Source organism: Oncorhynchus mykiss, chromosome 4 (assembly GCF_013265735.2).
Source record: "Oncorhynchus mykiss isolate Arlee chromosome 4, USDA_OmykA_1.1, whole genome shotgun sequence".
Lineage (NCBI taxonomy): Eukaryota > Metazoa > Chordata > Actinopteri > Salmoniformes > Salmonidae > Oncorhynchus > Oncorhynchus mykiss.
Window position 1 is genome coordinate 27,429,334 of NC_048568.1, and position 24,466 is coordinate 27,453,799.

General features: G+C 45.8%; 1 protein-coding gene across 14 annotated transcripts in view; it reads left to right on the forward strand.

Annotated features, from left to right (window-relative positions):
* Window positions 1–24,466, forward strand: part of LOC110522432 (otoferlin) — a 122,292-nt gene that overhangs the window by 27,237 nt on the left and 70,589 nt on the right. For all 14 annotated transcript variants that reach the window (XM_036976029.1, XM_036976028.1, XM_036976036.1 and 11 more), the window contains exons 3-5: window positions 2,021–2,109; window positions 20,819–20,918; window positions 21,916–22,118. In XM_036976029.1, coding sequence (XP_036831924.1) covers window positions 2,021–2,109; window positions 20,819–20,918; window positions 21,916–22,118 — 392 coding nt within the window. The remainder of the gene's footprint in view (window positions 1–2,020; window positions 2,110–20,818; window positions 20,919–21,915; window positions 22,119–24,466) is intronic.

Consider the following 24,466-nt stretch of genomic DNA (forward strand, 5'->3'; position numbering starts at 1 on the left):
AATGGCCTCCAGACTTCTTATGTCGTGGGTCTCTTTGGCAACTGGCCAAAAGAGGTAAGTAGAATGGGTAAGTATACCAATTTGAACATACTGTATATTTGCATACAAGCACACATACTTATTAGATAGCATGACAAAAACAGAGGCTACATATGTAGCTATATTTCAATGGGGCTAGCAAACAGCTAGGCTAAACTCAATTAATTTCTATGTCAACGGCTAATGGCTAAGACCATTTTGGCTAGCAATCTTTTTTTGGTGGGTGATGAACAGCTAAACAACATCTTGAAAGTAAAACATAAAGGAAAGGTAAACACATAGATGGTGCCAGCATAAGTGCTATGAAAGACAGGATGAGGAAGGATGGAAGATTGATCCTGTATTTAACTAGGCAAGTCAGTTAAGAACTACTTCTTATTTACAATGACTGCCTACCGGGGAATGGGCAGAAGGACAGATTTATACATTGTCAGCTCGGGGATTCAATCCAGTAACATTTCGGTTACTGGCCCAACGCTCTAACCAGTACGCTACCTGCTGCCCCAAGATTATTACATTCAGGATTGTCAAAGACAGTAGCTAGCTAACAACAACCAACTACTTCCTGTTTTGTCTTCTTTTGCGGTTGTGAAAAGCCGGTGTAGTCTGTTGTGGTAGAAATAGTTAAAACTCTACCTGATTGCTATTGAAAAACCTGTGCAGTAAAGCTGTAGTTTTTTGACTATTTATTTACTACCATCATATAGTAGTAAGAATCTCTACCTGATTACTACTGGAAACACTACAGTTTTCCTACTGAACACTACAAAGCTCTGCTTGTGTATCTTAAGTAGTGTATATACTACACATCCACTACTACATAGTCACTACTGCACAAATAGGTTTTGTGTAGTAATTCAGTAGTACTTTTTCATGAGGGTACCACAGAGGGTGGTTGATGGCCAGAAGCAGGATATTTACAAGATGCCCAAGGAACCACTGTTCAATCCGTTCAGTGTTTCTGTCTGTTGGTTTGCTTGATAAGTGTGAGGCTCTTGATAAGTGTGAGGCTCTTGATAAGTGTGAGGCTCTTGATAAGTGTGTCCATGCTTGTCCACTCTGTCTGTTAGTGAGACTGACACCTCTGACTCTAGGGCAATTGGCAGCACCGAGTGTGGGTTAATAGCACCACACACACACCATACAGTAGCAGGTGGAACCCTAGGTTTTAGTAATGGGACAGGCCTGATGGATCACTGCTCTGAGTAAAAACAGACCGATGTGCTGTCGGAGAAAGCAGGAGGAGAGAGGATCAGCAAGGGGTGTTTGAGCTTTAAACAGCCTCTCCTCTCACACACCAGCACTGGCAGACACTTACTTAGTTCAACGTTACAACAGACAAGACTGAGAAGACTGATAAAAATAGCTACTTATCTCAGCTCTGTCTTGCTGTTGTACCTTTGACAGTCGAAGACAGCCAATTAGAGGTGTGATAACTGGGACCTAACAGTTCTCAGGAAAACATGAAGCAATGCATGATTCTGTCAATATGATGTGCGTCCTAAGTAAGTCCCAACTACCACACTTACAAACAAGGCCATTCCAGAGCTATTCAAAGTAGCTGGCAGTACAGGGGAACAACTATAATCATGATGGGGTTGCAACTTCTATTCTGCTATTAGAAATGACTCGGCAGCACAAGTTGGGTTTATCTTGAAGAAATCATATTCAGGTTTTCTGGCATTTTCAATTGTACATGTTGCTGGTGGTGTTGCTTCACTGTTGGATTGAATGTTTTTCTCTTACTTAGTCAAACAAGTATTTAGATGTTGTATGGCCCAGTAAGAGAGGGATGATGGGCTTTTGTGAATTGCCTGTTGTGTTTAATGATTGACCTGAAATACCTTTAAACCGGTCAGTCAAATGATTTCCTTGGAAACTGTAGATGTTGTGGTTGCATCAATATAGGCTGTGGTTGTGCAGCCTGTTAAACAGTCTCATAGTGTTTGCGAATCCTTAATTAGTTCTTCTCTCCCCTCAGATGTTCCGATGGCCGATCGCCAGTAGAGTGGATGAAAACGAGATACTGGAGCTTCAAGTGTTCAACTACAGCAAAATCTTCACCAACAGGTCAGTTACTATAAACACAGTATTGTAACATACCTACCACTACTAACAAAACTTAAACCAACAGGTCAGTTACTATAAACACAGTATTGTAACATACCTACCACTACTAACAAAACTTAAACCAACAGGTCAGTTACTATAAACACAGTATTGTAACATACCTACCACTACTAACAAAACTTAAACCAACAGGTCAGTCCCAACATGCTCAATACACACTCCAACGACGAGTCAGAGGCAATAATACTCATAACACACTCCTACGACGAGTCAGGGGCAATAATACTCATAACACACTCCAACGACGAGTCAGAGGCAATAATACTCATAACACACTCCAACAGGCCACCAGACTGACCAGGATCTAACTAGGAGTTGCAACATAGAGGAAGGATACCAGCACCCTTCCAACACTTTTCACCTGCCATCCTCAGACTTACATAATGCTGTAAATAATGTAGCTGAAGGCACTTCAGATAGACAATCAGCTCCTAACGCTTCTTGACTATGAGGTGATAGATTGACTCAATTAAACGTGTGATAGGCTGCAGACCGCAGGGCAGGATTAAGTCAAATCCTTAAGTTGAGGATTCACATTTTAGCAGACTCTCTTATCCAGAGCGATTTACAGTAGAAATTAGGGTTAAGTGCCTTGCTTGGGGATTCAAAGTGTAGTGGCTCAGGGATTCAAACTAGCAACATTTCACTTACTGGCCCAACACTCTTAACCGCTAGGCTATCTGCTGCCCCCATTTGAGAGGAACGTTGTAGCACCAGTGGTTAAAGACTATATAGCTTCTCTACCTATCTCTATGGTTAAATATCATCACTTTGGAAGCTTTTATCTTTCTACTGGATGGATATAGCCCTTGTAGAAGGATGGTTTAAGTTAGTGCATTTATGCTGTTAGATGTCATAAAGCTAGTGAGTACATTGTCAACCTCTGTTAGCTAGACTGGATTCATCCCATCAGATCAGATCTACCAGCTGCCCAGTGGGCTGACTGCTGTGTCCCGAGTCCTCAAATTGGGCTTCCCACGCAGGAACCCTGTGTGTGTGTGACATTGTTTGTTTGTCTCAGCCACATAAAGCACTCTGACTGCTCTGTCTATCGCTTTCACATCAACGCAACTATGTAGTGGCATCAAGCCAATTCTACTGTCCTATTGAATTCTATGGAAACCATTAATGATACAGAGACAGAGAACAGACAGACAGTTTGGTCCTATTCTCAACAAGTCCAGGTTCAAGGATTTGATTGAAAATCATTATTTTGTATTAGATAGTCTGAATGTGTTTACTTGGTTTTCGTGTCATCAAAATGGACCATGTGCACAGATATGTTATTTTCATACGTATTGGCATGTCATTAACATCTGAGAGTACAGCTGTGCAGTTGCCTAGCTCCTAGACAGTTCTGATGCCTACGATAAGAGCCTTGCTGTGTTCGTGCCGTATGTTGCTCTGTAGCTACAATGGCTGGCGCATCTTCACAAACACAAAGCATCAGTTAATATACAAAAGATGCTGCAGATAACACACCAACACACACCTAACAAGGGTGGTTGGTAAATCATTGAAGGTCACCCCTAGCATATGTTATTCTTCTCACACCTGCCCCATATGTCCACAGAACGCCTCATTACAAAAGTAACCAATACCCTTCATGGCTACTGGTTGATGACCTCATGGCCTGATGACTGTCAATAGTCACCGTGTCATTACGGCTGGCAGGCCATGTCACAGCGGGTTCAGAGCAGAATGGAGAAGGAGTAGAGGGATGACGAGGGTCATGTTACCAAAATAAAAAGAATTGAGGGATAACAATGATGACACACACACACACACACACACACACACACACACACACACACACATACACACACACAAGCTCGCTCGCACACACACATACACACAAACACACACACGCTCACACACACACATACACACGCACACACACACACACACTCACACACACGCGAATACACATACACGCTCGCACACAGACACACACACACGCGCACGCGCACACACACACACATACACACGAACACACACACACACACATGCTCGCACACAGACGCACACACGCGCACACACACATACACACGAACACACACACACGTTCGCACACAGACGCACACACGTGCACACGCGCACACACACACACACACATATGAACACACGCACACACACACACGCTCGCACGCACACATACACACAAACACACACACGCTCACACACACACATACACACGCACACACACACATACACGCTCGCACACAGACACACACACGCGCACACACACATGCTCGCACACAGACGCACACATGCGCACACACACATACACACGAACACACACACACACGTTCGCACACAGACGCACACACACACACACACACACACATACACACACACACCCTGGCCAGTCATATGCAGGGTTTCTAAACTGTAATATAATCTTATATACTATTGATGCACCAATGGGAGACACTGCAGTTTATTACGAGCCAAAACATTGTTGCTGCTTACAATTTTTCCTCCAATTTAATTTATGTTAAGGGATGTGAGTGTGCCTGTATAAAGTCCTTACTCCACAAAGCCTTCCACAGTGAGATAAGACTGTGTATAATTCATGTGTATCTTCTCTTCCCAAACAGAGCTCCTCTCTGCCTTCGCCTCCGCTGTCCCCCTCGCCCCCCCCCCCCTCTCTCTCTCTCCCTCACTCCATTTCTCCCACAGACTGCAATTCATTCAATTCATGCCTTCATCCCTTGTATCCCTCACATCCTCTGTTTCAGTTGATTCTCTACCTTCATTTTTCTGTCTGTCTATACTTATCGGCAAACCTTAAACCTTTCAGTTTATTACATTTCACCATCTGTCCTCGTTCATTTTCCTCACATTCTCCCTCTTTCATTCTTCATTCCGCAACATCTCTATTCATCATTCCATCTTTCTCCTTTTCTGTTCTGTCATCCCTTTCATCATTATTTCATAACTCCCTTCTCCTCACTCCTCCATCCCCCAATACTTCTCTGTCCTTGGTAAAGTGCAGAGGGTCGTTTTCATTCCCCTCACATCGAGCACTCATCAACACACAGTTACTGTCTCTAAACTTTGCACAGTGGTACAGCCACACCATAAAAATAACCACACAGGTACAGGGGTGGCAGACAATATAGGGGAGGAGCTAGGAGCGAGAGAGAGAGAGAGGGGGGGGGGGGGCGCGGATGTGGGCATGTGTGTTATTCATGTCTAGCTGGCCAACAGGGGGAACTGCTTAATAATATGACAATCAAAAGTAAATCAGTGTAAAGCTTAATTTCTCCTTACCAAGAGCATACAGTACAGTCATTTCCAAGAGAGAATACTAAACAGCCTGTGGTTTGTTTTCATATTCCAAGGTCTTCTCTACAGTCATTTCTTCTAAGAGCAAAACATATTCTTGCAGTCAAGCCTTAAGGAAGTTTTATTTTCTGTAACCCAATCTCTATGTTTTATGTAAATGGCATGCTATACAGTAGAATGGTTCAGACAAACAGCAAATCACTTACCCCTATCCAGCTGTTCCCGTCCATGTAGCCTGCTGCAACAGGTCACTGCCAAAATAAAGGAAACCCCAACATAAAATGTCTTAATAGGGCGTTGGGCATCCATGAGCTGCCAGAACAGCTTCAATGCCCCTTGGCATAGATTCTGTGTCTGGATCTTCCTGTGTAGAAGCACCCCATGCTTTCAATAAGCTTTGTATCTCCTGCTTATTCAAGTGTTTCCTTTATATTCTCAGTTACCTGCAGAATGGAAGGACGTATCACTCGAGTCGCAACAAAATGGAATTTCATGTGTTCTTCATCACTGTACTGAGAACTTTGCCCTTTATAAAACAATGTATTTGGGTGTTTTTGAAGCCTTTGTTTGTGGGGTTTTCTTTGTGTAAGAAATACAACTTCTCCTTTAATTGAATTCATTGCCTGATGGAAGCTAGCACACTTCAGACTTTGAGGGTTGATCTAGATTAGAAAAATGAAATTGACTTGAGAAGGAATAAAGAAAGGAACTCTGCTTTGAATTATGAAGTAGGTGAAAGTAAATTGTTTGGCAGGCAAGGATCAATAATGAATGGCACCTTTTGAAGAGCCAAAAAGTGAGCCAGAACCTGATAGGCTGTTCTTATTCTATTATTCAGGAGTACACAGGAGTGGCTGAAAGGGACTAACAAACAGTTCACTTTTCTGAGGAGGTATCGATCACCGTTATGATAACAAAAGGACAGAGTAGGAAAGAGATAAAGATGGGGGAGGATAGAGGAGAGGCTTGGAGAAGAGAGAACAGTAGAGGAGGGTACATTAATAGTTTTTAGTTTCTTGTAAAAAATAGAAAAACTATACTCCATAGAGAATCATCCTAGGTATTTTGGCTATGAGCCCAAAAGGGACATACCATATGGTGTTATTCAGTGTGGGAAGACTTAGCTACTTCCAGATGAAGCCAGGCTGTATGTGCTGGAGGTGGAATGATTAGTTACAGTGAGGATCACATCTGGAGTAGGGTTCTGTTTCTGTCTCCATGACGTTTGTCCTCTATTGGATGATATGTCTGTGCTGGCTGTTTACTTCATTTGGCTGCAGTTGTTATTATTGTTACACTTCAGTTTCTGCTGCATATTGCATCCATCTCTCAGGAGGGAGGGGAAAGTGAGAGAACAGAGAGAGAGAAAGAGAGAAGGGAGAGAGGGGCAAAGCAGAGAGAGATAGAGAGATAGAGAAAGAGAGATAGAGAAAGAGAGAGAGAGAGAGAGAGAGAGAGAGAGAGAGAGAGAAATATACATGGGTGGGGAAGGGAAAGGGGAGACAGAGCTAGAGAGTAGTTGGAGTGATAAACACAATGATGGTTTGTGATTGGTCTTCTACTGATAGGATCTAATAGCCATGGCTATTAATGTCACTGCCTCTCTCTCTCTCTCTCTCTCTCTCTCTCTCTCTCCGTCTCTCTCTCTCCGTCTCTCTCTCTCTCTCTCCTCTCTCCTCTCTCTCTCGCTCTCTCTGTCCCCTCTCTCTCTCTCTCTCTCTCTCACTCTCTCTCTCTCTCTCTCCTCTCTCTCGCTCTCTCTATCTCTCTCTCTCTCTCTCTCTCTCTCTCTCACTCTCTCTCACTCTCTCTCTCCTCTCTCTTTCTCTCTCACTCTCTCTCTCTCTCTCTCTCTCAATTAAATTCAAGGGGCTTTATTGGCATGGGAAACACATGTTAACATTGCCAGACCAAGTGAAGTAGATAATATACAAAAGTTAAATAAACAATAAAGATTTACAGTGAACATTACACTCAGACGTTCCAAAAGAATAAAGACATGAATAAAGAGAAGAATAAAGACATGTCATATTATGTTTAAATACAGTGTTGTAACGATTGTCAAATGGTTAAAGTACAAAAGGGAAAATAAATAAACATAAATATGGGTTGTATTTACAATGGTGTTTGTTCTTCACTTGGCAGGAGGTTAGGAAGTGCAGCTCAGTTTCCACTTCATTTTGTGAGCAGTGTGCACATAGCCTGTCTTCTCTTGAGAGCCAGGTCTGCCTACGGCGGCCTTTCTCAATAGCAAGGCTCTGCTCACTGAGTCTGTACATAGTCAAAGCTTTCCTTAAGTTTGTGTCAGTCACAGTGATCAGGTATTCTGCCATTGTGTACTCTCTGTTTAGGGCCAAATAGCATTCTAGTTTGCTCTGTTATTTTGTTAATTCCTTCCAATGTGTCAAGTAATTATCTTTTTGTTTTCTCATGATTTGGTTGGGTCTAATTGTGTTGCTGTCCTGGGGCTCTGTGGGTTATGTTTGTGAACAGAGCCCCAGGACCAGCTTGCTTAACAGTCTGATGGCCTTGAGATAGAAGCTGTTTTTCAGTCTCTCGGTCCCAGCTTTGATGCACCTGTACTCACCTCGCCTTCTGGATGATAGCGGGGTGAACAGGCAGTGGCTCGGGTGGTTGTTGTCCTTGATGATCTTTATGGCCTTCCTGTGACATCGGGTGGTGTAGGTGTCCTGGAGGGCAGGTAGTTTGCCCCCGGTGATGCGTTGTGCAGACCTCACTACCCTCTGGAGAGCCTTACGGTTGTGGCCGGAGCAGTTGCCGTACCAGGCGGTGATACAGCCCGACAGGATGCTCTCGATTGTGCATCTGTAGAAGTTTGTGAGTGCTTTTGGTGATAAGCCAAATTTCTTCAGCCTCCTGAGGTTGAAGAGGCGCTGCTGCGCCTTCTTCACGATGCTGTCTGTGTGGGTGGACCAATTCAGTTTGTCTGTGATGTGTACGCCGAGGAACTTAAAACTTACTACCCTCTCCACTACTGTTCCATCGATGTGGATAGGGGGTGTTCCCTCTGCTGTTTCCTGAAGTCCACAATCATCACCTTAGTTTTGTTGACGTTGAGTGTGAGGTTATTTTCCTGACACCACACTCCGAGGGCCCTCACCTCCTCCCTGTAGGCCGTCTCGTCGTTGTTGGTAATCAAGCCTACCACTGTTGTGTCGTCCGCAAACTTGATGATTGAGTTGGAGGCGTGCGTGGCCACGCAGTCGTGGGTGAACAGGGAGTACAGGAGAGGGCTCAGAACGCACCCTTGTGGGGCCCCAGTGTTGAGGATCAGCGGGGTGGAAATGTTGTTGCCTAACCTCACCACCTGGGGGCGGCCCGTCAGGAAGTCCAGTACCCAGTTGCACAGGGCTGACCCTGGGTCTCGACCCCGATGACGAGCTTGGAGGGCACTATGGTGTTAAATGCCGAGCTGTAGTCGATGAACAGCATTCTCACATAGGTATTCCTCTTGTCCAGATGGGTTAGGGCAGTGTGCAGTGTGGTTGACATTGCATCGTCTGTGGACCTATTTGGGCGGTAAGCAAATTGGAGTGGGTCTAGGGTGTCAGGTAGGGTGGAGGTGATATGGTCCTTGACTAGTCTCTCAAAGCACTTCATGATGACGGAAGTGAGTGCTACGGGGCGGTAGTCGTTTAGCTCAGTTACCTTAGCTTTCTTGGGAACAGGAACAATGGTGGCCCTCTTGAAGCATGTGGGAACAGCAGACTGGTATAGGGATTGATTGAATATGTCCGTAAACACACCGGCCAGCTGGTCTGCGCATGCTCTGAGGGCGCGGCTGGGGATGCCGTCTGGGCCTGCAGCCTTTGAGAGGGTTAACACGTTTAAATGTTTTACTCACCTCGGCTGCAGTGAAGGAGAGTCTGCATGTTTTCGTTGCAGGCCGTGTCAGTGGGACTGTATTGTCCTCAAAGCGGCAAAAAAGTTATTTAGTCTGCCTGGGAGCAAGACATCCTGGTCCGTGACGGGGCTGGTTTTCTTTTTGTAATCCGTGATTGACTGTAGACCCTGCCACATACCTCTTGTGTCTGAGCCGTTGAATTGAGATTCTACTTTGTCTCTATACTGATGCTTAGCTTGTTTGATTGCCTTGCGGAGGGAATAGTTACACTGTTTGTATTCGGTCATGTTTCCGGACACCTTGCCCTGATTAAAAGCAGTGGTTCGGGCTTTCAGTTTCACGCGAATGCTGCCATCAATCCACGGTTTCTGGTTTGGGAATGTTTTAATCGTTGCTATGGGAACGACATCTTCAACGCATGTTCTAATGAACTCGCTCACCGAATCAGCGTATTTGTCATTGTTGTTGTCTGACGCAATACGAAACATATCCCGGTCCACGTGATGGAAGCAGCCTTGGAGTGTGGAATCAGATTGGTCGGACCAGCGTTGAACAGACCTCAGCGCGGGAGCTTCTTGTTTTAGTTTCTGTCTGTAGGAAGGGATCAACAAAATGGAGTCGTGGTCAGCTTTTCCGAAAGGAGAGCGGGGCAGGGCCTTATATGCGTTAGAATAGCAATGATCCAAGGTTTTTCCAGCCCTGGTTGCGCAATCGATATGCTGATAAAATTTAGGGAGTCTTGTTTTCAGATTAGCCTTGTTAAAATCCCCAGCTACAATGAATGCAGCCTCCGGATAAATGGATTCCAGTTTGCAAAGAGTCAAATAAAGTTATTTCAGAGCCATCGATGTGTCTGCTTGGGGGGGAATATATACGGCTGTGATTATAATCGAAGAGAATTCCCTTGGTAGATAATGCGGTCGACATTTGATTGTGAGGAATTCTAAATCAGGTGAACAGAAGGACTTGAGTACCTGTATGTTGTTATGATCACACCACGTCACGTTAACCATGAAGCATACGCCCCCGCCCCTCTTCTTACCAGAAAGATGTTTGTTTCTGTTTGCACGATGCGTGGAGAAACCAGCTTGCTGCACCGACTCCGATAGCGTCTCTCCAGTGAGCCATGTTTCCGTGAAGCAAAGAACGTTACAGTCTCTGATGTCCCTCTGGAATGCTACCCTTGCTCGGATTTCATCAACCTTGTTGTCAAGAGACTGGACATGGGCGAGAAGAATGCTAGGGAGTGGTGCACGATGTGCCCCTCTCCGGAGTCTGACCAGAAGACCGCTCCGTTTCCCCCTTTTACGAAGTAGGTTTTTTTGGTCGCCGGCTGGGATCCATTCCGTTGTCCTGGGTGAAAGGCAGAACACAGGATCCGCTTCGCGAAAGTCATATTCTTGGTCGCACTGATGGTGAGTTGACGCTGCTCTTATGTTCAGTAATTCTTCTCGACTGTATGTAATGAAACCTAAGATGACCTGGGGTACCAATGTAAGAAATAACACGTAAAAAAACAAAAAACTGCATAGTTTCCTAGGAACGCGAAGCGAGGCGGCCATCTCTGTCGGCGCCGGAAGTAGAGTGATTAATATTACTCAGTTCCTTTTGCTTTGATGCCTAATGATTGACTATTGCTCTGTTCAAGTAGAGTGTGATTTTGCTGTGGTCTGATAGGGGTGTCAGTGGGCTGGCTGTGAACGCTCTGAGAGACTCTGGGTTGAGGTCAGTGATAAAGTAGTCTACAGAGCTACTGCCAAGAGATGAGCTATATGTGTACCTACTACCTACCATAGGAGTCCCCTCAAAGCCTACCATTGACTATGTACATAACCAGTGTTTGACAGAGCTGCATGAGTTGTGACCTGTTTTTGTTGGTTAAGTTGTCATAGTTGTGCCTAGGGGGGCATATGGGGAGGTGTTTGTCCCCCTTTGTGCTGAGGGTGTCAGCTTTTTGTCCGTTTCTGGCATTTAGGTCACCACAGACTAGTACATGTCCCTCGGCCTGGATTGATTTCCCCCTTCAGGATGGAAAAGCTGTCTTCATTAAAGTATGGGGATTCTAGTGGGGGATATACAGTTGAAGTCGGAGGTTTACATACACCTTAGCCAAAGACATTTAAACTCAGTTTTTCACAACTCCTGACATTTTATCCTAGTAAAGATGCCCTGTCTTAGGCCAGTTAGGATCACCACTTTATTTTGAGGAATGTGAAATGTCAGAATAATGGTAGAGAAAATGATTTATTTCAGCTTTTGTTCCTTTCATCACATTCCCAGTGGGTCAGCAGTTTACATACACTCAATTAGTATTTGGTAGCATTGGCTTTATATTGTTTAACTTGGATTAAACATCTCAGTTAGCCTTCCACAAGTTTCCCAAAATACAGTGGGGCAAAAAAGTACTTAGTCAGCCACCAATTGTGCAAGTTCTCCCACTTAAAAAGATGAGAGAGGCCTGTAATTTTCATCATATGTACACTTCCACTATGACAGACAAACTTGTTGTGTTTGGAGGACAAAGAATGCTGAGTTGCATCCAAAGAACACCATACCCACTGTGAAGCATGGGGGTGGAAACATCATGCTTTGGGGCTGTTTTTCTGCAAAGGGACCAGGACGACTGATCGACTGTAAATTTAAAGAATGAATGGGGGATTTTGAGTGAAAACCTCCTTCCATCAGCAAGGGCATTGAAGATGAAACGTGGCTGGGTCTTTCAGCATGACAATGATCCCAAACACACCGCCCGGGCAACAAAGGAGTGGCTTCGTAAGAAGCATTTCAAGGTCCTGGAGTGGCCTAGCCAGTCTCCAGATCTCAACCCATAGAAAATCTTTGGAGGGAGTTGAAATCCATGTTGCCCAGCAACAGCCCCAAAACATCACTGCTCTAGAGGAGATCTGCATGGAGGAATGGGCCAAAATACCAGCAACAGTGTGCAACAGTGTGTGAAAATATTGTGAAGACTTACAGAAAACGTTTTTTTATTGAGATAAACTTTTGTTATTGACCAAATACTTATTTTCCACCATAATTTGCAAATAAATTCATAAAAAATTCTACAATGTGATTTTCTGGATTTTGTCCCCTCATTTTGTCTGTCATAGTTGAAGTGTACCTATGATGAACATTACAGGCCTCTCTCATCTTTTTAAGTGGGAGCCACAATTGGTGGCTGAATAAATACTTTTTTGCCCCACTGTGAGTTGGGTGAATTTTTAGCCCATTCCTCCTGACAGAGATGGTGTAACTGAATCAGGTTTGTAGGCCTCCTTGCTCGCACATGCTTTTTCAGTTCTGCCCGTAATTTTCTATAGGATTGAGGTCAGGGCTTTGTGATGGCAATTCCAATATCTTGACTTTGTTGTCCTTAAGCCATAACTTTGGAAGTACGCTTGGGGTCATTGTCCATTTGGAAGACCCATTTGTGACCAAGCTTTAACTTCCTGACTGATGTCTTGAGATGTTGCTTCAATATATCCACAGAATTTTCAGTCCTCATGATTATATTTATTTTGTGAAGTGCACCAGTCCCTTCTGCAGCAAAGCACCCCCACAACATGATGCTGCCACGCCTGTGCTTCACGGTTGAGATGGTGTTCTTCGACTTGCAGGCCTCCCCCTTTTTCCTACAAACATAACAATGGTCATTATGGCCAAACAGTTCTATTTTTGTTTCATCAGACCAGAGGACATTTCTCCGAAAAGTACAATCTTTGTCTCCATGTGCAGTTGCAAACCGTAGTCTGGCTTTTTTTATGCTGATTTTGGAGCATTGGCTTCTTCCTTGCTGAGTGGCCTTTCAGGCTATGTCAATATAGGACTCATTTTACTGTGGATATAGATACTTTTGTACCTGTTTCCTCCATCTTCACATGGTCCTTTGCTGTTGTTCTGGGATTGATTTGCACTTTTTGCACCAAAGTACATTCATCTTTAGGAGACATTCTGTCTCCTTCCTGAGCGGTATGACATCTACATGGTCCCATGGTGTTTACACTTGCGTACTATTGTTTGTACAGATGAACTTGGTACATCAGGCATTTGGAAATTGCTCCCAAGGATGAACCAGACTTGTGGAGGTCTACAATTTTTTTTCCTGAGGTCTTGGCTGATTTACAGTGCATTGCGAAAGTATTCGGCCCCCTTGAACTTTGCGACCTTTTGCCACATTTCAGGCTTCAAACATAAAGATATAAAACTGTATTTTTTTGTGAAGAATCAACAACAAGTGGGACACAATCATGAAGTGGAACGACATTTATTGGATATTTCAAACTTTTTTAACAAATCAAAAACTGAAAAATTGGGCGTGCAAAATTATTCAGCCCCCTTAAGTTAATACTTTGTAGCGCCACCTTTTGCTGCGATTACAGCTGTAAGTCGCTTGGGGTATGTCTCTATCAGTTTTGCACATCGAGAGACTGACATTTTTTCCCATTCCTCCTTGCAAAACAGCTCGAGCTCAGTGAGGTTGGATGGAGAGCATTTGTGAACAGCAGTTTTCAGTTCTTTCCACAGATTCTCGATTGGATTCAGGTCTGGACTTTGACTTGGCCATTCTAACACCTGGATATGTTTATTTTTGAACCATTCCATTGTAGATTTTGCTTTATGTTTTGGATCATTGTCTTGTTGGAAGACAAATCTCCGTCCCAGTCTCAGGTCTTTTGCAGACTCCATCATATTTTCTTCCAGAATGGTCCTGTATTTGGCTCCATCCATCTTCCCATCAATTTTAACCATCTTCCCTGTCCCTGCTGAAGAAAAGCAGGCCCAAACCATGATGCTGCCACCACCATGTTTGACAGTGGGGATAGTGTGTTCAGGGTGATGAGCTGTGTTGCTTTTACGCCAAACATAACGTTTTGCATTGTTGCTAAAACGTTCAATTTTGGTTTCATCTGACCATAGCACCTTCTTCCACATGTTTGGTGTGTCTCCCAGGTGGCTTGTGGCAAACTTTAAACAACACTTTTTATGGATATCTTTAAGAAATGGCTTTCTTCTTGCCACTCTTCCATAAAGGCCAGATTTGTGCAATATACGACTGATTGTTGTCCTATGGACAGAGTCTCCCACCTCAGCTGTAGATCTCTGCAGTTCATCCAGAGTGATCATGCGCCTCTTGGCTGCATCTCTGATCAGTCTTCTCCTTGTATGAGCTGAAAGTTTAGAGGGACGGCCAGGTCTTGGTAGATTTGCAGTGGTCTGATACTCCTTCCATTTCAATATTATCGCTTGCACAGTGCTCCTTGGGATGTTTAAAGCTTGGGAAATCTTTTTGTATCCAAATCCGGCTTTAAACTTCTTCACAACAGTATCTCGGACCTGCCTGGTGTGTTCCTTGTTCTTCATGATGCTCTCTGCGCTTTTAACGGACCTCTGAGACTATCACAGTGCAGGTGCATTTATACGGAGACATGATTACACACAGGTGGATTGTATTTATCATCATTAGTAATTTAGGTCAACATTGGATCATTCAGAGATCCTCACTGAACTTCTGGAGAGAGTTTGCTGCACTGAAAGTAAAGGGGCTGAATAATTTTGCACGCCCAATTTTTCAGTTTTTGATTTGTTAAAAAAGTTTGAAATATCCAATAAATGTCGTTCCACTTCATGATTGTGTCCCACTTGTTGTTGATTCTTCACAAAAAAATACAGTTTTATATCTTTATGTTTGAAGCCTGAAATGTGGCAAAAGGTTGCAAAGTTCAAGGGGGCCGAATACTTTCGCAAGGCACTGTATTTTGATTTTCCCATGATGTCAAGCAAAGAGGCACTGAGTTTGAAGGTAGGCCGTGAAATACATCCACAGGTACACCTTCAATTGACTCAAATAATGTTAATGATAATTAGCTTATCAGAAGCTTCTAAAGCCATGACAGCATTTTCTGGAATTCTACAAGCTGTTTAAAGGCATTGTCAACTTAGTGCATGTAAACTTCTGACCCACTAGAATTGTGATACAGTGAATTATAATTTAAATAATCTGTCTGTAAACAATTGTCGGAAAAATGACTCTTGTCCTGCACAAAGTATATGTCCTAACCGACTTGCCAAATCTATACTTGGTTAACAAGAAATTTGCGGAGTGGTTGAAAAAAAGAGTTTTAATGACTCCAACAGAAGTATATGTAAACTTCTGACTTCAACTGTAAGTTTGAGAGCGATGTCCTTTAGGGTCTGGGTGAAGGTGGGCACTGCTGCCTTGTATCGGTGGACCTGGTCACAAAGGCTGTTCAAGTCCAGGTTGGAGTGGTGGGTCAGGTAAACATTTGGTTTTGAGGCACAGTCACGGGAAATACTTGCGTTTACCCGCTGTATGGTAGCAGGGTGGAAGTCTTTTCGTGGTAGCAGGGTGGATAGTTAGGGAAAGTAGAACAAGCTTTTTCTATCACTCCCTTGAGTTCTTTGGCCACCCTTTCCTGCTGGGCTCTGAGGTCATTTGTGCCTGTGTGTATTATTATGTGGCTAGGTGTCACGTCCTGACCTTTTTATGTCTCTATTTTGGTTTGGTCAGGGCGTTATTTGGGGTGGGAATTCTGTTTTTCATTCTATGTTTTGTTCTGTGTGTTGTATTTCTATGTGTTTGGCCTGGTATGGTTCCCAATCAGAGGCAGCTGTCCATCGTTGTCTCTGATTGAGAACCATACTTCGGTAGCCTGTACCCACCTGTGTTTGTGGGTAGTTGCTTTCTGTTTTGTGTTTTTCACGCTCTTTGTTGTTTTTGTCATTCAGTGTTCAGTTTATTTAGTTAAATTTACTATGAACACTTACCACGCTGCGTGTTGGTCCGATGATTCCTATTCCTCATCATCAGACGAAGAGGAGAGCCATTACACTAGGTGAACCTAGTTGGTCCTCAGACAGAAGTCAGAAGGCGTGCTGGGTGTTTGGACACCAGCTTTTAGACACACTGTGTTTGGGAAAACATTATTATTTTTTGTATATATTTCCCATTTGAGTCCATAAGGAGTACAATATGTGTCTTGTGTATGTCCTCAGTGGGTGTGGAAGGGTTGTCAGGAGGGCTATCTGGGTGGCTGACTCAGGGGGTGCTCAGAGGGGGTGAAATCCCCTGGGCTTGGGGTTCTTCATTTGTTTGTCCCGCTAGGATTTCGAGGCTATGGTCAGGCTCTGGGGTGGACTGTTTCGCTGTGGTGTTGAGACTTGTTGGGAGCTGAGGTGGGCTGTTCTGCTGGCTTCTCTGCGGGGGTGGCCACCTCTCTAGTGGGTTGTTCTCTGTCACACGCCATCCCCCTCACCCTCTCCTCCAGCAGTCTGATCCTCTCCTCTAGTGCTCTGTTCTTCTCCTGCTCATGCTTTTTATCATGTTAAAGTTGTCTCACCACAGTCCTAAGTGCAGATACAGTATGTCTCTCTCCACCTCCAGCTCTCCGGGTCTGGTAAAGGGGGTGTTGTTGTACTGGACTGTTGTCTGGGTCTGTGCTGACTGGAGTGTAATCACCTGCTGTTCCAGCTCCACATGCTTTACCTCCAGCTGGGTAAATATACCCTTCATTTCAATGAGGGAGTAGTACTCTGTGCTGGGGGGTTGACTTTCCGCTTGGGTTTGCTCATCTGCAGGGTTATATAATGAAGAGGTCTGGTCTGACCTGCTCGGGGTTGGGATATCTTTCTCAAGGGAGAGCTTCTCCTGTTGAGTTAAGTCTTTGATTAGGTTAAAGTCTGTTTGCTCAGTTTGTAAAGGTCCTAAAGGCGTGTGTGTGTTTGTGTATGTGCCAGGCTGTAATGCCATTGACTGGTTGCCCTTCCAGATTCGTCAGTGTGGCTTCTAGTGTGTGTAGTTGGGCTCCCAGTGGATGTGTGTGTGTGTGTGTGTGTGTGTGTGTATTAAGGTTGTTTGGTTGTATGATCATTAGGCATGTGGCAGGAGCAACCTAATGGGTTCCAATATACTGCTATATAAATTAATCACATCCTCTGTAATTCTCTGACTGAATACCACGTTTCACTCCCACTTGAAATGAACAGCGAATTCCATTTGCTCGTAAATTATTTGTGTACTATCTATGAAGGCCTTACAAACATTTGGAGTTGATGTAGAAAGCAGCTGCCTCTTGTGCCAAAGGTTGCATGTTCAAATCCAGTGATATATTATTTTTTGGAGATTTTTAGTTTAAGCCCATCCCAAACCTTAACCCTTACCTTAACCCTTCAGAGTTAATGACAAACCTTGAGATTTCTGAGTTAATGCCTAAACTTAACTTCGAAATTTGACGTTTGGAACAACTTCGAAATTTGAGAAACATAGATGAATGTCTAATTCTGACGTGAGACTTTGTTGTAAATGCACTATGAAGGCTTAATTAAGCCTTTATAGCTGTTACTCATACAGAGTGAAACCCATAGTTTTTGCCCCTTTTTCGTGGCGTCCAATTGGTAGTTACAGTCTTGTCTCATCACTGCAACTCCCATACGGACGCGGGAGAGGCGAAGGTCAAGAGCTGTGCGTCCCCCAAAACACAACCAAACCGCACTGCTTCTTGACATATTGCCCACTTAACCCAGAAGCACCAATGTGTCGGAGGAAACGCTGTACATACGCCACAGGAGTCGCTAGCGTGCGACGGGACAAGGACATCCCTGCCGGCCAAACCCTCCCCTAACCCAGACAACGCCCCATGGGTTTCCCGGTCACGGCCGGCTGTGACAGAGCCTGGACTCGAACGCAGAATCTCTAGTGGCTCAGCTAGCATTGTGATCCAGTGCCTTAGACCACTGCGCCACTTGGGAGGCCTTGAAACCCATATCTCTCTAAGCAGTCTGGTACGTGCTGAGACTCAGGGCTGTTACAGAATTGGAATTATCTCCCAATTTAGGTATTTTGGAGGCTTTTGTTTCAATCCAAAGCAATTAAATAAAAGTAAAAAATTCATATACAGTGCCTTGCAAAATAATTCATCCCCTTGGCATTTTTCCTATTTTGTTGCATTACAACCTGTAATTTAAATGGATTTTTATTTGTATTTCATGTGAGGACATACACAAAAAGTGAAAAAAAAAAGAAAAAAAAAAGTGTTGCATGCATATGTATTCACCCACTTTGCTATGAAGCCCCTAAATAAGATCTGGTGCAACCAATTTCCTTCACATAAGTCACATAATTAGTTAAAGTCTACCTGTGTGCAATCTAAGTGGCACATGATCTGTCACATGATCTCATATATACACCTGTTCTGAAAGGCCCTAGAGTCTACAACACCACTATGCAAGGGGAATCACCAAGCAAGCGGCACCATGAAGACCAAGGAGCTCTCCAAACAGGTCAGGGACAAAGTTGTGGAGAAGTACAGATCAGGGTTGGGTTATAAAAACATATCCGAAACTTTGAACATCCCACGGAGCACCATTAAATCCATGATTAAAAAATGGAAAGAATATGGCACCACAACAAACCTGCCAAGAGAGGGCCGCCCAGCAAAACTCATGAACCAGGCCAGGAGGGTGTTAATCAGAGAGGCAACAAAGAGACCAGAGATAACCCTGAAGGAGCTGCAAATATCCACAGTGGAGATTGCAGTATCTGTCCATAGGACCTGATATCGGGGAATTTGTGCCATTCTGAAAAAAATGTTAGTACACTCCACAGAGCTTGGCTTTACGGAAGAGTGGCCAGAAAAAAAGCCAGTGCTTAAAGAAAAAATAAGAAAACACTTTTGGCGTTTGCAAAAAGGCATGTGGGAGACTCCCCAAACATATGGAAGAAGGTACTCTGGTCAAATGAGACTAAAATTGAGCTTTTTGGCCATCAAGGAAAACGCTATGTCTGGCGCAAACCCAACACCTCTCATCACTGCCTGAACCTCATCCCCACAGTACAACATGGTGGTGGCAGCATCATGCTGTGGGGATGTTTTTCTTCGGCAGGGACTGGGAAACTGGTCAGAATTTAAGGAATGCTGGATGGCGCTAAATACAGGGAAATTCTTGAGGGAAATATGTTTCAGTCTTCCACAGATTTGAGACTGGGACGGAGGTTCACCTTCCAGCAGGACAATGCCCTAAGCATACTGTTAAAGCAACACTTGAGTGGTTTAAGGGGAAACGTTTAAATGTCTTGGAATGGCCTAGTCACAGCCCAGACCTCAATCAAATTTAGAATCTGTGGTATGACTTAATATTGCTGTATATCAGTGGAACCCATCCAACTTGAAGGAGCTGGAGCAGTTTTGCCTTGAAGAATGGAAAAATCCCAGTGGCTAGATGTGCCAAGCTTATAGAGACATACCCCAAGAGACTTGCAGCTGTAATTGCTGCAAAAGGTGGCACTACAAAGAATTGACTTTGGGGGGGGGGGGGGTGAATAGTTATGCATGCTCAAGTTTTTAGTTTTTTGGTTTTCTTTCTTGTTTGTTTCACAGTAATAATAAAAAAATGTATCTTCAAAGTGATAGGCTTGTTGTGTAAATCACATGATACAATCCCCCCCAAAAAATATATTTTAATTCCAGGTTGTAAGGCAATAAAATAGGAAAAATGCCAAGGGGGGTGAATACTTTCGCAAGCCACTGTATATTTCTGGAAACTTTGCTTATAGACAGGAAGTTAAAAACCTAAAGTTAGTGTGCTATGGGAATAAATCACTGAAGTTTTCTTAGACATTTTGTTAAAAAAGCTTTTTTTGGGAACAGCGAAAGCAGCTAATGAGAAAACAATGTGGATATAACTGTTTGGTGTTGGTATGTTGGGGGAGGGTTGAATGCAACTCAACTTCACAAATTCCTCGCTGGCCAAAGGTTGGTGTGGTGTGTATATATATATATATATATCTCTCTCAGTAGCTCTGTAGCTGAGATTTAATAGTAGCCGATTACTCATAGTCTGCCAGTCTTTACTGGTTAGTTGCTGTAGCGGGTTGCGACAATGACACACTATCCCTGCCTGTCAGAGCCAATCTCCATCACTCTGCCCACACACACACATGCACGTGCGCGTATACACAAACACACACACACAAACACAGCCACTTGCCTACACACCATGCAGGCAGAGGGAGAAGAGACAGGAGCCAGAGACGAAAGACTGAAATAGACAGAAAGACTTAAGGTGGATGGTAGAGACATACTGTATGGGATTATGAGATAGTCAACCAGAAGGTGGAGAGAGAGAGAGAACATAGAGGGCAGGAAGAGGAAGATGGTGCAAGCTGTGTGAGGACAACACTATCACACTGATTCAATGTAACCCACCAAAACCCACTGTTAAAGAGGTTAGAGAGTTTATGCTCATTCTATGTGCAGTGCACTGTCCATTTCTGTCTGTCTGTTCCTGTGATCCACTAAACTTTCTGAGATTCTCTGTGACCCATCAAACAGACTATACCAATGTTTCTAGCTAAGACACAGCCCTGCATCATGTCCTGCTAGGGGAGGATCTATAGTGTTGATCAACTAATGGGTTCTAACCCACTATCCCACTATAGTTTGATTGTTTATGGTTTTTGTGATTTTGTTGTTCCAGAGTCATTGGAACCTTCCGGATGGTTCTACAGAAGGTGGCGGAGGAGGGGCAGCTGGAGGTGACAGACACACTCATCGATGACAACAACACCGCCATACGGGTAAGCCCCAGCACTGGTCCCAGATCAGTCTACAGGTCTTCATCCATAAGAGTGGGAATCCTCCATACTGGTCTATGGACAGCACACATGTATTTACAGTATATACCGCAGACACACAGATAAACAGATATGTATTCAGATGAGTACTGATCCAATAGCCATATATTCAGAGGACAGTGTTTAAGGGAATGAAAAAGAGAGTAAGCTAGAGGGAGCAAGGTATGGAGAGATCAAGGGAGATATAGAAAGGGGGGATAGAGAAACGACTATAAAGAGTGTGAGAGCTCATCTGTATAAATTACCCCAGGGCTTAGGAGAATGGTGTAAGTGGAGCTGTGAATGCTGACTCTGTTATTGAGATGATATCACACATAGTAACCAGAATGACCTGGGGGGTACTCACACTCATTATACCTGATGGCTGTCGAAAGGTTGGTTATGAAATTATTGCATCTGAGCTCCTAGAGTGTGCGGCTCTCCACACACACACACACACACACACACACACACACACACACACACACACACACACACACACACACACACACACACACACACACACACACACACACACACACACCTCTCAGCCCCTCTGCACCCCTCTCTGTCCCTGATGAGGGAGAGGAGGAAAACATCCGGCAGACTCTCACCTGAGTTCTAACTAAGCAGAAGTGTTTTTATAGCCTCCCACTGAAGGATCCAGGGTTACCATGGTAACACCTTTAACTTTACTGGCTCTGCAGTGATTTACTGGCTCCCGGGAGGTCGCAGGGCAGAGAGAGCGAGATAGGGAGAGAGAGGTGGAAAGGGGAACATTGTTTGTTTATTTCCCTCCTCAGTCTTTGTCAGTGAAATAAATGGCTTGGTTTGTAGTAAAGGCAGTTGCTGTCAAAACAAATTCCAATGCCACAGTTCCTTGTCGTGTATTCACTTGATGAGAAATCTGTGTGTTTCTAGTTTGTTTTTACTAATTCATTGGTCGGCTATTCCATTCCAGACTAGTGTTACCGTAGACATCAAGTACACGACCATGGATGGGACAGTGGGGGTGTGGAGTGATGGGGAATTCCTGGACGTTCCGGGCGACCCAGAGGGAACGTTCCAGTTTGAGACAGACAGCCTGCTTTCCGGACACAGCCATGGATCAGGATCAGGAGTGTCTCCTGGACGATCCATCCACGGAATTCCCACTTTCAGGAAGTGAGTCGACAACTCCATTAATATAGCTGAAACATTTTCTTATTTTTATTTCACCTTTATTTAACCAGGTAGGCTAGTTGAGAACAAGTTCTCATTTACAACTGTATCCTTGTCACGTTCTGACCTCTATTTCCTTTGTGTTGTATTTATTTAGTATGGTCAGGGCGTGAGTTGGGTGGGCAGTCTATGTTTGTTTTTCTATGTTGTGGGGCAGTTCTATGTTTTCGGCCTAGTATGGTTCTCAATCAGAGGCAGGTGTCATTAGTTGTCTCTGATTGAGAATCATACTTAGGTAGCCTGGGTTTCACTGTGTGTTTGTGGGTGATTGTTCCTGTCTTTGTGTAGTGTTCACCAGATAGGCTGTATTAGGTTTCACGTTCCGTTTGTTGTTTTCGTATTCATTTAGTTATTTCATGTATCGTCATTCATTCATTAAAGAACATGAGTAACCACCACGCTGCATTTCGGTCCTCTCTTTCAACAAACGAAGAACGCCGTTACAGAATCACCCACCACACTCGGACCGAGCAGCGTGTTAACAGGCAGCAGCGAAAGGAGGACGTTATGGACAGCAATGGCATGGAGTATACTACTTGGGAGGAGATCGACAGGTGGGCGGCCGACCCAGGGAGAGTGCCGGAGCCCGCCTGGGATTCGATGGAGCAGTGCGCGGAAGGTTATCAGAGAATGGAGTTGGCGAAGCAGGCACGGCGGCGCGGAAGGAAGCCCGAGAGGCAGCCCCAAAAATTTCTTGGGGGGGGGGCTAACAGGGAGTATGGCTACGCCAGGTAGGAGACCTGGGCAGACTCCCTGTGCTTACCGGGGGGCTAGAGAGACCGGACAGGCACCGTGTTATGCAGTGGTGCGCACGGTGTCTCCAGTGCGGGTGCATAGCCCGGTGCGGTATATCCCAGCTCCGCGTGTCGGCCGGGCTAGATTGAGCGTCGAGCCTAATGTCATGAAGCCGGCTCTACGCAGCTGGTCTCCAGTGCGTCTCCTTGGGCCGGCTTACATGGCACCAGCCTTGCGCACGGTGTCCCCGGTTCGCCTGCATAGCCCAGTGCGGGCTATTCCACCTCGCCGCACTGGCAGGGCGACCGGGACCATTCAACCGGGTAAGGTTGGGCAGGCTCGGTGCTCAAGAGCTCCAGTGCGCCTGCACGGCCCGGTCTATCCGTCACCACCTCCACGCACCAGCCCTCCGGAGGCAGCTCCCCGTACCAGGCTGTCTCTCCGGCCCATCCTTGCAGGGGCTCTCTCCTCTCCAGCGCTGCCGGAGTCTCCCGCCTCTCCGGCGCTACCAGAGCCTTCCTCCTCTCCAGCGCTGCCGGAGTCTCCCGCCTGTTCGGCGCTAGGAGAGCTACTCAGCCCAGCGTTGCCGGAGCTTCCCGTCTGCCCAGCGCCGCCCGTCTGCCCAACGCCGCCAGCGCCGCCCGTCTGCCCAGCGCCGCCAGTGCCGCCCGTCTGCCCAGCGCCGCCAGTGCTGCCCGTCTGCCCAGCGCCGCCAGTGCCGCCCGTCTGCCCAGCGCCGCCAGTGCCGCCCGTCTGCCCAGCGCCGCCAGTGCCGCCCGTCTGCCAGGAGCCGCCAGTGCCGCCCGTCAGCCAGGGGCCGCCAGTGCCGCCCGTCAGCCAGGGGCCGCCAGTGCCGCCAGTCAGCCAGGGGCCGCCAGTGCCGCCAGTCAGCCAGGGGCCGCCAGTGCCGCCAGTCAACCAGGGGCCGCCAGTGCCGCCAGTCAGCCAGGGGCCGCCAGTGCCGCCAGTCAACCAGGGGCCGCCAGTGCCGCCAGTAAGCCCAGCGCCAGCGCCGCCAGTCAACCAGGGGCCACCAGTCAGCCAGGGGCCGCCAGTCAGCCAGGGGCCGCCAGTGCCGCCAGTCAGCCAGGGGCCGCTAGAGCCCCTCCGCCCGGAGCAGCTGCCCCTCTGTCACGAGCAGCTGCCCCTCTGTCCCGAGCAGCTGTCCCTCTGTCCCGAGCAGCTGTCCCTCTGTCCCGAGCAGCTGTCCCTCTGTCCCGAGCAGCTGTCCCTCTGTCCCGAGCAGCTGTACCTCTGTCCCGAGAAGCTGCCCCTCTGTCCCAAGCAGCCCCTCTGTCCAGTGGGGTCATTGAGAGGGGTGGGCATGGTGAGTAAGCCACGGAGGCGGACAATAAGGTGGACTAAGACAATGGCGAAGTGGGGTCCGCGTCCCGCGCCAGAGCCGCCACCGCGGACAGACGCCCACCCAGACCCTCCCCTATAGGTCAAGGTTTTGCGGCCGGAGTCCGCACCTTTGGGGGGGGGTACTGTCACGTTCTGACCTCTATTTCCTTTGTGTTGTATTTATTTAGTATGGTCAGGGCGTGAGTTGGGTG